The following is a 13,094-nucleotide window of genomic DNA, read 5'->3' on the forward strand; positions in this document are numbered from 1 at the left end:
TTTTTTTCTCGTTATCTTCCTTCCTATCCCTTTTTCCCTTCCTTTCCTTTCCCGCAAACCTTTCTCTCTTGTTTATCCTTCCTTGTACGTTTATATTTTCCATTTTTTCCTTCTCCCTTTTCCACATTATCCTTTTCCTCCCTTTTCCCTTCTTTCCATCAACTGCATTTTCCCTCACGTCATTGTCCTACCCTCTCACTTTCCTCACATCCTCACTTTATCATCTTCCCTTCACCTTCCTTTCCTTTCTCCTCCGTCTTGTAGCTCTATTTTCCTCCCCGTCAATTTCCTATCCTCTCATTTCCATCCCTTCGTCACATTATCTCTCTCCCATCCACTTTTCTTTCCTCCTCCATTTTGTACTTTAATTTTATCTCCCGCTCTCATATTATCCTTCTCCCAGTCGCGTTGTTTCCTCCTCCTCTTTGTATATTTATTTTCCCTCCTGTCATCTACTTCTTTTTCCCTTCCAATGCTTCCACTCTCTCCTCAAATCCACCTAATGTTCTTCCTATCCCTTTCTTTCCTCCACTTAGTATCTTCATTTTCCCTGCCATCACGTCCATTCTCCAACCCTTCCCATGTCTCCTTCTTCTCTGATGGACTTAATTTTCCCTCTCGTCCTCACATTTTCCTTTTCTCAGACACTTTATTTTCTTCTCCTCGCAGCTTTATTTTCCCTGCCATCACCTCCTTCCTTCTCCCTTCACTTCCAATGCCTCGTCCCTCTCCTACACTTAATTTTCCCTACCGTCTCTTTGGTCATTCTCCTTCCCTTGACTGAGTGACGGCCGTGTCCGCAGAGGAAGGGCGTGTCGAGGCTGACCAATGGCTGCTCCGGGCGCCTCGCGAAGATGGTGGCGGGAGGGCAGAGTCAACCCAACCAGGACCCCAACAGGAAGGTCAAGAGGCAAGGTGAGAGAGGGAGGGAGAGAGGGGGGGGGTGAAAGAGGGTGATTATGAGGTGGAGCAGAAGAGAAGTGTAGTGAAAGAGAAGAGGAAGAAATGGAGACTGAAGAAAGAAGAAAAAAAGATTAGTGGATGACAGGGAGAGACAAGAAAGAAAGATAGATAGATTAATAGATAGACATAGAGAAACACACATACATACATACTGTCACGATCACCATCACCATACATAAGGAAATACACACATATATCCATCGTCACCATCACAACCACAATCACCATCCCCATTCACAATAAATAATAATAAGAACTCACACACCATCTCAATTACCACTACAATAAACTCCCTTCCCCTTCCTCCTTTCCCTTACGACATCCTCCTCCTCTCTCTCACATCCCTTCCGCTCACAACCTAACCTCACTATGCTACAGAGTCCCCCCCCTCCTCCCTTCCTTCCCCTCTCCCCACCACATCCTCCCCTTACATAATGGAGTCATACCAATCTGCCTCCCCATCCACCCGGCCAGACGGCCAACTCTACGCGGCCACAACTAACCGCACATGAAAAATAAAGGGAATGAATTTACAGATGGTATTGCAAGGGAGTCATCAGTTAAGTCCCCCCTTTATGCTCCGTTTTCTGTGCTGCCTCAATTGTAGAATGGAAAGAGAGGGGGAAATGGGGAGATGGGGAAGGGAATGGAAGGAAGGAAGAAGAAGGGAAAAAGGAAGGGGATGTAGGGGAAATATGGAGGAATACAAGGGAAAAGAGATAGAAAGAGAAGGGATATTATATGAAGGGAGGGAGAAAGGGGAATAGAAGGAAGGGCGAGGGGAAGGGGAGGGGAAAGAGAGAGAGAGAGAGAGAGAGAGAGAGAGAGAGAGAGAGAGAGAGAGAGAATGGGTTGCGAGTATTTTGCCACCGGAACCCGAACGATACTATTAGAGACTTTGTGTTTGCTGTTTCATCGAGAACCTTTCATTGACAGTCCATTGCCCATCACACGGGACCACTAGGGAGCGAGAGAGAGAGAGAGCGCACAGACAAACAGACAGATAGAAAACGGGTAAAAAGCAGTGTGAAGGGAACTTTTGTGAACAACTGAGAGACGCGTCAAAAGTCTCCGGCCAATACATGCCTCGTTTCACTACCTCGAGTTGGCGGACGCTCAAAAAAGGGATCGGTGTCCAGAACGCCGCTAAATAGGATGCCGATACCCGTTCCTGCTGCTGCCCTTATTTTTACTGCTGTCCCTGCTGCTGATGTTTTTATTGCTACATTGCCTGTCAAGTGCGTGTGTTATTTATTTAGTTTATAAGTAATACATGGCTACTGATACTATAACTACCAATAATGTCATTTATATATATATATCTATCATTGGTATTGCTACTATTATATCTACTCCTACTACTACTCCCCTCTTCCTCCTCCTCCTCCTCCTACTACTACTACTAACAATAATAATAATAATAATAATAATAATAATAATAATAATAATAATAATAATAATAATAATAATAATAACGATGATGATGACAACATATGGTCAAACCGTCAACAAAATACCTCACTGCATTTTTCCAGGCAAAGAATTCGGTACAAAAATTATTTCACGACGGAAGAATTCGAGGCGGTAAACATTTCGACGCACGGATAAACCCACAGCTGGATGACCGAACCCAGCCGTGCCCATATATCAATGTTTTTTTCCCCGTACACTCCTATACAATATGGTCATTCTATACATACACTTCCTATACACTCGGTCAGTATACGCTCATTCATACATTTCTATTCTTCTATATAAAAACACCCTTAATCACCTCTCTCGTTATAAACATACTTGCTTTGTTTATACACATCAGTGGCCCTCAAAGGCTGCCACGCGAAACATCCTTCCCGATTCCAGTGTTCAGGTAGTGTGTTTCCTACGCTGATTAATTTATTTTGGAATGGTTACCCCTTAAATGCTAATGGAAGCTTGGAGTCGTGTGTTGGCTTTCCTTTACCCACAGTCTAAGATTACACACTCACTCCACACATGGTTTCAATAGTTTTCCCTATGAGAAATGTGGGTGAGTTACAAATTAAGCTGATATGTAGTTGTGGGAAATACGAGTGAAGGTTTCAAATGGAGGTTAGATAGATTTGTGGATGTTGTTGAGATTATATTAGCGTTGTAAATGTTGGCTTTGCTTTACCCACAGCCTAAGGGCAGCTTTCACAATCAATTTGCTTGTTTTGATCGTTACCAATGGCGGCGATCGCGCTATAGTATTTCCACGGCTGCGGGGTTAGCCTAGCCCCGCACCTTGGCACACACTCTCAACACCTCTCCCTTCCTCTGCAGCCGCCACTACCCCATAGGATAGTTTCACGTGGAAAACTATAGCGTCGATCGCCGCCATTGGTAACGATCAAAACAAAGTGACTGGGAAAGCGGCCCTAGGATTACACACTCATTCCACATTTGGTCTCAGTGATTTTCCTTGTGAGATGTAGAGGACCACGAAGGCTGGCCACGCTTACCAACCTAGCCGAGACGTGTTTAGCCAGCATGTTTTCGTCTCTATATTAGGCAGTCTGGGGATAGTTTCGAGAGCCTTGTGCACCCTCCATATACCTCTGTCCACCCTCCCTAAGCCCCTACAGCCGTATACAAGACAGTGTCCTATTAGCGAAACTTTCCCTCTCGTTTTTGTTTCCTTCCCCTTCCTGCTCGCTTACCCTCCCCAAAGTTTATACCTCCAGGGGCCGCATCCTCCCCACCCATCCTCTTCCTCATCCTCATCCTCACCCCAGTTATGCCTCCTTCACTTCTCCCCTTCTCTCTCTCTCTCTCTCTCTCTCTCTCTCTCTCTCTCTCTCTCTCTCTCTCTCTCTCTCTCTCTCTCTCTCTCTCTCTCTCTCTCTCTCTCTCTCTCTCTCTCTCTCTCTCTCTCTCACCCTCTTTATTCCCCTTTCTATTTAAATTCTCCTCATCCATCCTCATTCTCACTCCAGTTATTTCTCCTTCACTCCACCCCGGCTCTCCCTCATCCATCCTCCTCATCCATCCACCTTCTCACCCCAGTTATGTTTCCTTCACTCCTCTCCTCTCTCTCTCTCATCCTGTTTTTCCCCCTTCTATTTACAACCATACCCATCCATCCTCTCTTCATCCCAGTTCAGTCCGTCTCCTTCACTCCTTCCTTGCTCTCCCTCACCCTGTTTATTTCCCTCCTATTTACATTCCTAACTACAGTTATGCATACGTGAGTGAATAGGGTTGAGGGTGAGTTACAAATTAAGCAGATATGTAGTTGTGGGAAATACGAGTGAAGGTTTTAAATGGAGGTTAGATAGATTTGTGGATGTTGTTGAGATTATATCTGTGTTGTGAGTTATTTGATGATGGAAAGGACCCTACACCCTCACACTCATTGCAATCTTTTATCCGGTAGCAGCGACGGGTCAAATTTGTGGTTTTACCGTGTACCAGCGACGGGTTAAATTTGTGGTTTTACCGTGTACCAGCGACGGGTTAAATTTGTGGCTTTACCGTGTACCAGCGACGGGTTAAATTTGTGGCTTTACCGTGTACCAGCGACGGGTCAAATGTGTGGCTTTACCGTGTACCAGCGACGGGTTAAATTTTTGCCATGATATAAACCCCCAAAAAAACAGATGATGCATAACTGATCACAAATGCGTTGATATATATTATGAAATGGTTTGCGTGGGTGATGATTTTTTCTCATTTTTCTCGCTTAGAGGGGTCTTTAAGAAACAGATCCCCGCAGCTTCCGGGTTAAAAATGTTGGAAGGTGTGAAATGAAATAGTTCCCCCGACAGGTTGCTTACTGAAACTTGAGCATACAGTGAGACGCATTTGTTGGGATAGATTTGTGGATGTTGTAGAGATTATATTAGTGTTGTGAGTTATTTGATGATGGAAAGGACCCCAATGCCATACGATTCTGGGCCCACATTTTCAACCGTTTCGACACCTTAGTACATCTAGTTAAAAGGGCTCTAGTAGAAGATATATGGATTTTTATGAGTGGTTTTAATTCCCTGGCGGTAGATGTTCAAGGTGTCTGTGCCATGAATGGGGAAAACACTTACGAGAGCCTGTTTTATCTTCTCTGGGGCCTTTGAACATATTAGTAACAAAAGCCATGAGCGTTGGAGAATAAGAGTCTTGATAATGATGTAAGGGAAATGATATCTTAGTGCGTGGTCTTGTTAGGGGTAGGGACGTTGCAGAAGGGTTAGTTTCTTATATATTTATTTTACATCAGAGGACACGGCTCAAGGGCAATAAAAAGAGTACCAAAAAAAGCCCGCTACTCGCCGCTCCTATAGAAGATAAAAGTAAAGAGTAGCCAAAAGAGAGGTCAATTTCTGGTGGAGAGGTTTCCTGACACACTCTTCTTGAAACAAATGATCCAATTATCGTATTTTCTGTATTGCTTTTGTCATAACTTTTTTTGTTCTTACTTGACTATCAATTTCCTTCTATCTTTCACATCCACGTCTATTTACTCATCAAATGGACCTTGTTTGAGTCTATACCACTTCTATTATATTCCTTTGAACACTACAACTACTAACAATAAGTGATGTAATGGCGATACTGAAGTAATTAACCGTAAAATATATCAAATTCTAATGTAAGTGAACTTGATGTTGAAGAAGGAGAAGTAAATGTTGTAAGTGATTCTGAGAGGGTGGAAAGGACAGCAGGGTACAGTGGGGAAGAGAGGAAGAAAGGAAGACTGTCAGAGGTGTGGGGTGGGAGAAGACGGAGAAGAAGAAGAAGGAGAAGAAGGAGAAGAAGGGGAAGAAGGAGAAGTAAATGTTGCAAGTGATTCCGAGAGGGTGGAAAAGACAGCAGGATACAGTGGGGAAGAGAGGAAGAAAGGAAGACTGTCAGAGGTGCGTGAGGGGGGCGGGAGGGGGTAAGGGGGGTGGGAGTGTCAGCATCAACCAGGCAGTCCGTCAGCTCTTAGGGGTTAAAGGTGCGTCTTGTCAGTCAGAGGGGGTGTAGGGAGAGCGGCGTGAGGGGGGCGTGAGGGGGAAACTCGAGGCTTGATTGGCAATAAAAGTTTCGTCTTGAAGAGGACAAAGTTGACTACAGAGTTGCGTTGATGACTTAGCAGGAGCAGATCTTTCTCCTTTCTTCTCCTATTCCTCCTTTTCTTTTCTCTCCCTCACTTTTCCCCCTTTTCCACTCATCCCTCAATCAATCGTCTGTTTTCTTTCCTTCCTTAATCTTTTCTCCCTCATTTTCTCCTTCCTTCTCCCCTTCCCCCTTTTCTTTTCTCTCCCTCACTTATCCTCCCCTTCTTCTCCTCTTTTTCTCTCATCCCTCAATCAATCGTCTGTTTTCTTTCCTTCCTTAATCTTTTCTCCCTCATTTTCTTCCTCTTCTTCTCTTCCTCCTCTTCTTTTCTCTCCCTTATCCCTCCCTCCCTCTTTCTTCGTTTTCCCTCTCTTTCTCTCATCCCTCAATCAATCGTCTGTTTTCTTTCCTTCCTTAACCCTTTTCTCCCTCATTTTCCTCTTCTTCTTCTCTTCCACCTCTTCTTTTCTCTCCCTTATCCCTCCCTCTTTCTTCTTTTTCCCTCTCTTTCTCTCATCCCTCAATCAATCGTCTGTTTTCTTTCCTTCCTTAATCTTTTCTCCCTCATTTTCTTCCTTTTCTTCTCTTCAACCTCTTCTTTTCTCTCCCTTATCCCTCCCTCTTTCTTCTTTTCCCCCTCTTCCTCTCACCCTCACTCAATCATCTGTCTTATTTCCCTCCTTAATCCCTTTCTCCCTTCTTTTCTTCCTCTTTTCTTCCTCCTTTTCTTTTCTCTCCCTTATCCCTCCCTCCCTCTTCTTCTCTTCCTCTTTCTCTCAACCCTCAATCAATCGTCAGTCTTCTTTCTTTCCCTCCTTGTCTTCCTCTTCTTTTCCCTCCCTCTCTTCCTCTTCTTTTCTCTCTCTCCCTCACTCATTCGTCTGTCTTCTTCCCCTTCTTAACCCTTTTCTCCCTCCTTGTCTTCCTTCTCTTCTCCCTCCTTCGCTTCCCCTTCCATCCCCTTCTTTTTCTCTATCTTCGTTCACCCCTCCTTCCTACCTTCTTTCCTTCCTCTCTTTCTTATACTTTCCTCACACCCTTTTTCTTCTTCTCTCTCAAGTCTACCTCCTCCCTAGTCCACCATCCTTCCTCCTCCTCCTCCTCCTCCTCCTCCTCCTCCTCCTCCTCCTCCTCCTCCTCCTCCTCTTCCGCTCTTCCACATTCCTGCCCTGAATCGTACCTGAAGTGTGAAAACAAGAGGACGAAAGAGGAGGAAGATGGGAAGAAACAAAAAGAAGAAAATAATGAAGATGAAAGGGAACACAGTATTTCAAGGCTCTCACGCCCTCCCTTCTTCTGCTTCCCTCGATAACAACAGAAGACGAAGAAACGGGAAACCAGAAGAAGAAGAAGAGAGAAAAAAATGGGAGGAGGAGGAGGGAAGAAAGAGAGGTATAAAAGAACTCCATGGAAAGAAAAAAAAGTGAAGGACACAGGATTGGGGGAAGGAGGAACGAAGGAGTTGGTGGAAGAGGACGGAGAGAAAAAAAAGATGGAAGGGAGGGAGGGAAGGTATAAGAGAACTGGAACAGGGAAAGGGAAAGAAAGTGGAGGGAAAAAAATGGGATGGGAGGAAGGAGGAAGGGAAGAAGGTGGAATTGAGCTACACAGAAAAAGGAAAAGAAAATAAAGAAAAAAAACAAGAGGGGGAGAGGCACAAGAGAACTACATAGGAAAGGGGAAAAAATAGAGGAAAAAAACAGGATGAGGAAGAAGGAAGGAAAGGAGGAGGTGGAAGAGAACTACATGGAAAAAAAGGGAGAGAAAGTAAAGAAGAAAAAAAAACAATATATATTCATGTTCAGAGAAGAAAAAAATAAAAAATTAAAAAGGGCGCGTGTGTGGGAAGGAAGGGGTCGAAAAATGAGAGCGAGAGAGAGAGAGAGAGAGAGAGAGAGAGAGAGAGAGAGAGAGAGAGAGAGAGAGAGAGAGAGAGAGCTAACTCCCCAAGTCCGTAAAAAGCTCAGGCGAGAAAGAGGCGCCCGAAGAGGAAAGTTTCAACGCTCGGGAACGAAAAACGAAACCACAAGAAAATATGGAGGAGAGAAACAAACAAACAAACACACACACACGGCGAGGAAGACAAAAACAAGTGGAGGACAAATATAGCAAAAAAAAAAAACGTTATGCACACTAAAGAGGAGGAGGAGGAGGAGGAGGAGGAGGAAGAGGAGGAGGTAGAAGAGGAAAAGGTAGGAAGGAAAACAGTATGAGGGAGAAGAGAGGAAACAAGAGGAAGGCTAAAGAGGAGAGACAGCAGGAGAAGGAAGAGAAAGAGGAGGAGAGAGAGGAGGAGGAGGAAGAGAAAGGATAGGAAGATAAACAAGAAGAGGAGAGAGACGAGAGAAGAGAAGAAAGCGGGAGGAAGGTTAAAGAGGAGAAATAGGAGAAAGAGGAAGAAGGGAAAGGGTAGGAGAGTCAACAAGGAAGAGGAAGAGGAATGTAGACAAGAAGATCAAACAGGAGAAGGAGGAGGAGGAGAGTAAAGAGTAGGATGAGTAAACAGGAAGAGGAAGAGAGAGCGAACAGGCAAGAGGCAGGAGGAAGATTAAACGGGAGAAGTAAGAGGAGGAAAGAGGAGGAAGGGAAAGGGTAGGAGAGTAAACAAGGAGGAGGAAGAGGAATGTAGATAAGAAGATCAAACAGGAGAAGGAGGAGGAGAGTAAAGAGTAGGAAGAGTAAACAGGAAGAAGAGGAAGAGAGAACGAACAGGCAAGAAGCAGGAGGGAGATTAAACAGCGCGTTACCCGGAAAATTCGCCTCCCCGCCATATTTAACCGTTTTATCGCCCTTTATCGGAAAATTCCCCGGACGATCCTTACAGTGAACCGGATACCGAGCACTTGAGTTCCGAACTGCCCTCCACCCGCTCCGAACACTTATGGACTGACCTCAAAACACGGGTGGACTTTACAACAAGGCCGCAGAAAATCACTCAGTTAGTTAGTTAGTGAGTGAGTGAGTGAGTGAGGGAGGGAGGGAGGGAGTTAGTTAGTTAATTAGTCAGTCAGTCACTCACTCACTCACTCACTCACGAATTAACTAACCGATTGACTGACTGACTGACTGATTGCCTCACTCAATCACTCAATCAATCAATCAATCACTTAGTCTATCATTTAATTCCTCCATTATTCATTCAGTGTTAATTTACGTTTCCTAAAAGTTAATCAGTTTGAGATATGCACGTAAGTCTGTTAACCCGTTTAATTTGTGATGTTTTGGTAACTGAGAGACACACAGACAGACAGACAGACACACAGACATGCAGACAGACAACAAAAAAAACATTATCTCCTTCCTTGCGGGGGATAATGAGGAAAAGGAAGACAGCTAACAAGAGGAGGAGAAAGGAGAAGAGGCAAAGGGAAAGCGAGGAGGAGGAGGAGGAGGAGGAGGAGGAGGAGGGTAAACAGGCGGAGGGAGATGAGGAAAAACTGAGGATAACAAGGAAAAGAAGGAATATGAGGAGGAGGAGGAGGAGGAGGGAGGGAGAGAAAGAGGGGAAATGAAACGAAAGAAGAGTAAAGAAGAAGAGGAGAAAATAGTAGTAAAGACGAAGATAAGAAACAGATCAGGAAGATAAGAAGAGAAAGCAAAAGGGGAGAAGAAAAGAGAGGAGAAGAAGGAAGAGGAATGGAAGGAGGGCAAACAAAATAAGAGGAAAGAAAGAGGAGAAGCAAGAGGAACAACACGAAGAATAAACAGAAGGGGGAGAAGAGGAGAAGGAGTGGGAAAACAGAAGGAAGAGGGAGAAAGGAAGGAGACAGAGGGGGATAGGAAAGGAGAGAGGAAGAGAGGTAAGGAGACAGGGGGAGAGGTAAAGAGGGAGGGGGTGAGGACAGGAGAAAGGGGGAGAAAGGAAGGAGACAGAGGGGGATAGGAAAGGAGAGAGGAAGAGAGGTAAGGAGACAGGGGGAGAGGTAAAGAGGGAGGGGGTGAGGACAGGAGAAAGGGGGAGAGGGAAGGGAGCAAGATCAAAATATTATGGAGATTTTACCGACAACAAGGGAGAGGAGGAGGAGGAGGAGGAGGAGGAGGAGGAGGAGGAGGAGGAGGAGGAGGAGGCGAGGCTGAAAAACACAGAACTTTATGAACAAAACACTTACACACACACAAACACATACATATAACATCCCCTCCCTTACCGCCGCCTCCCCTCCCCCTACCCCCCAGCACACGCATAGACACAGAGAGGAAAAGAACGCATGAATGTGAACGCTGGAAAAGTTAGCACAAAGTTCCTTATGATTAAATCTACTTGACGACAGTTTGCAAATGGTTGGCGAGAGAGAGAGAGAGAGAGAGAGAGTTAAAGAAAAGGAGAATAAAAAGACCAGTGATTGCATCTGTGTGTGTGTGTGTGTGTGTGTGTGTGTGTGTGTGTGTGTGTGTGTGTCTGTGTGTGTGTTCAGCCATTCCCTTCCTTTGTGTACGCGAATGAGCGAATGAACACGAGTGATTGCATATGAGTGCGTGCGTATGTGTGTGCGTGTGCTTGAGTGCTCTTCCCTCCCTCAGAGTGCGGGCTGGGGACGCGGGCGCGGGCGTGGGTGTGCGTGGTGGTGGTGCTGGGCGCGGCGGCGGGCGTGGGCGTGGGCGTACCGATGGCGCTGCGAGTGGACCCCGACGCCTCTTTCCCGCAGCGCCTCGCCTCGGCCAAGACGCTGCTGAAGGACTCGCCGCTCTTTGACGGGTGAGTAGGGGAGGAGGGAGGGGAGGGGGAGGGGGAGGAGGGAGAGGAGGGGAGGGGGAGTACGGGGTCTTGCGGAGGGATGTTGTGTTTGTCTGTTCTTATTATTCGTCTCCATCTTCGTTTTCTGTTTTCGTCTTCATCTTCATCTTGGTCGTCTTTTTATTCTTCTTCTTCTTTTTCTTTCATACTTTTTTTCATGAGGGTGAGGTTGAGTACGTTGTCTGGAGGGAGAGGTGGTGCGTTGTTGTTTTCTCTTATTCTTTTTCCTCGTCGTCGTCTTCTTCGCCTTTGTCCTCATCTCCATCTTCTTCTTGAGCGAGAAATGACTGTTGTTTCTCTACGACTATCATCTTTTATTTGTGTGTGTGTAAGATGACTGCTTCACTGTCCTTGTAATTAATTCGTCGTTTTGTCTCGCTATAATATTTGCCTTCTGTTTTTCTTGCTCAACTCTCAATTTTATTTCCTCGTATAATTGTCTTCTGTCCATCTGCCTGTTGTCTTTTTTTTCCTCCTGAAGGGGTGACTTGAATATCCACTCTTCCTGGTATGACTAAAGGAACATGGGAAAAATATGGGTGTTTAAATATGTATGCATGTATGATTAAGGATGGGGTTATGGGGAGGAAAAGCGGAGGAGGAAGAGGAGGAAGAGGAGGAGGAGGAGGAGGAGGAGGAGGAGGAGGAGGTGTTTATGGAAGAAGAACATAATGGGGACGATAAATAGGATGACACAAGGACGAGGACGAGGACGAGGATATGGAGGAGGAGGAGCGGACGAGAAGACCAGCGGCGGCGTGTGAGTTTCGTCTTTCCTCGCCTCGCCGCTCACCCTCATCAGCAGTAAAGACCCGCGCGACGAACGAGAGACACTTTCAAGGAACCTTAAGTCGCGTCCTCCTCTTCCTCCTCCTCCTCCTCCTCTTCCCGCCTTCAAGTATCGTCCCTCTCCCTTCATTGCCACCTTCTTCGTGTTCTCCTCCATCCGCTGCCTCCGCCACGCCGTCCACTTCTCGCGTCTGTACCTTGTCGTTGATGGTCTGTCCCTTTCCTTCAGTCTTTATCTTTCCTCACACCTCTGCCTCGCCAGCTCTTCCTTCCTTCACCTACGCGGCGTCTCAGCTGTGATTGTGATTGTGTTGCCTTTGGTAGTGTAGTGATTCTTCTTTTTTTTTTTTACAACAAAGGAGACAGCTTAAGGGCACAAAAAAAGGAAACAATAATAAAAAAAAGCCCGCTACTCGCTGCTCCTAAAAAAAAAAAGAATCAAAAGAGGTGGCCGAAAGAGAAGTCAATTTCGGGAGGAGAGGTGTCCTGATCTTGTGTTGTGTTGCTTTGTCCTTTCACTCAACAGCCACTGGAGGAAAATTGTCTTCTTCGTGTTGTTCGTCTGTTCCTGTACTGTTCCTTCTTCATGCCCTTCCTCCTCCTCCTTTCTCCTCCCTTCCTCGGCAACCCTCTCATGACCTCTCCCTCTCTCCCTCTCTCTCCCTCCCCGCCAGCCACAACGACCTGCCTTGGAACATCCGCAAGTTCATGCACAACAAACTCCACAGCTTCAACTTCACGGCGGAACTGAAGAAGCTCCGCCCGTGGTCCAGGTCCTCGTGGTCCCACACCGACCTGCCGCGCCTGAAGGACGGCTTGGTGGGGGCGCAGGTGAGTGAAGGAAGGGGACAAGTAGGAGGGATAGAGAGGGCAAGGTAAGGGAAAGGTTAGGTAGGTAGGAAGAAAGGGACAGGAGGGGGACAGTAGTGAGAGAGGGAGAGTGATGGGGACAGGGAGGCGGTAGGGGACAGGTAAGGGGAATAAGAACAATGTAGTGGCAGAGATGAGGCAGGGAGGAGGATTAGAGGGTTTGAGGGGGGCGCAGGTAATGACATAGGCATGAAATCGGCCGGGAAAAGAGTAGAATCAGCAAAAGGTATAACATGATTCGGTTATGTCTGGGATAGAGAGGGCATAATTTAGGTGCGGATAGAAGGGGAGAATGCTTGCCGAGGGTGGGGCAGGGTTGTTGTTTTTTTTGTTGTTGGTTTTTTTTTACGACAAAGAAGAAGACTCAACGGCAACAAAAAGTGCAAACAAAAAGCCCGCTACTCACCGCTCCCATAATAGACAGAAGTAAAGAGTAGCCAAAAGAGAGGTCAATTTCGGGTGGAGAGGTGTCTTGATACACTTTAAGGATGGCGGAGTGGTTGTAAGGCAGGGACTTACATCAGGTCTCCGCGTCAGCAAGTCTAACATGGTTTATGGCAAAGCTCTCTGGTCCAGCAGGTTAAGGTGTCTCACGTCCCAGGATCAAACCAAAGGGACATGCTAATTGGGTTACCAGGGTTATATGTGCGAAATGGATTAACCACCAACACCCCTTCTC

General features: G+C 46.1%; 1 protein-coding gene across 1 annotated transcript in view; it reads left to right on the top strand.

Annotated features, from left to right (window-relative positions):
* Window positions 1-13,094, top strand: part of LOC127007871 (dipeptidase 1-like) — a 78,511-nt gene that overhangs the window by 54,435 nt on the left and 10,982 nt on the right. The window contains exons 4-6 of the mRNA XM_050879296.1: window positions 804-915; window positions 10,543-10,717; window positions 12,220-12,376. Of these exons, the coding sequence (XP_050735253.1) occupies window positions 804-915; window positions 10,543-10,717; window positions 12,220-12,376 (444 nt within the window). The remainder of the gene's footprint in view (window positions 1-803; window positions 916-10,542; window positions 10,718-12,219; window positions 12,377-13,094) is intronic.

The sequence above is a fragment of the Eriocheir sinensis genome, chromosome 36, assembly GCF_024679095.1.
Source record: "Eriocheir sinensis breed Jianghai 21 chromosome 36, ASM2467909v1, whole genome shotgun sequence".
Lineage (NCBI taxonomy): Eukaryota > Metazoa > Arthropoda > Malacostraca > Decapoda > Varunidae > Eriocheir > Eriocheir sinensis.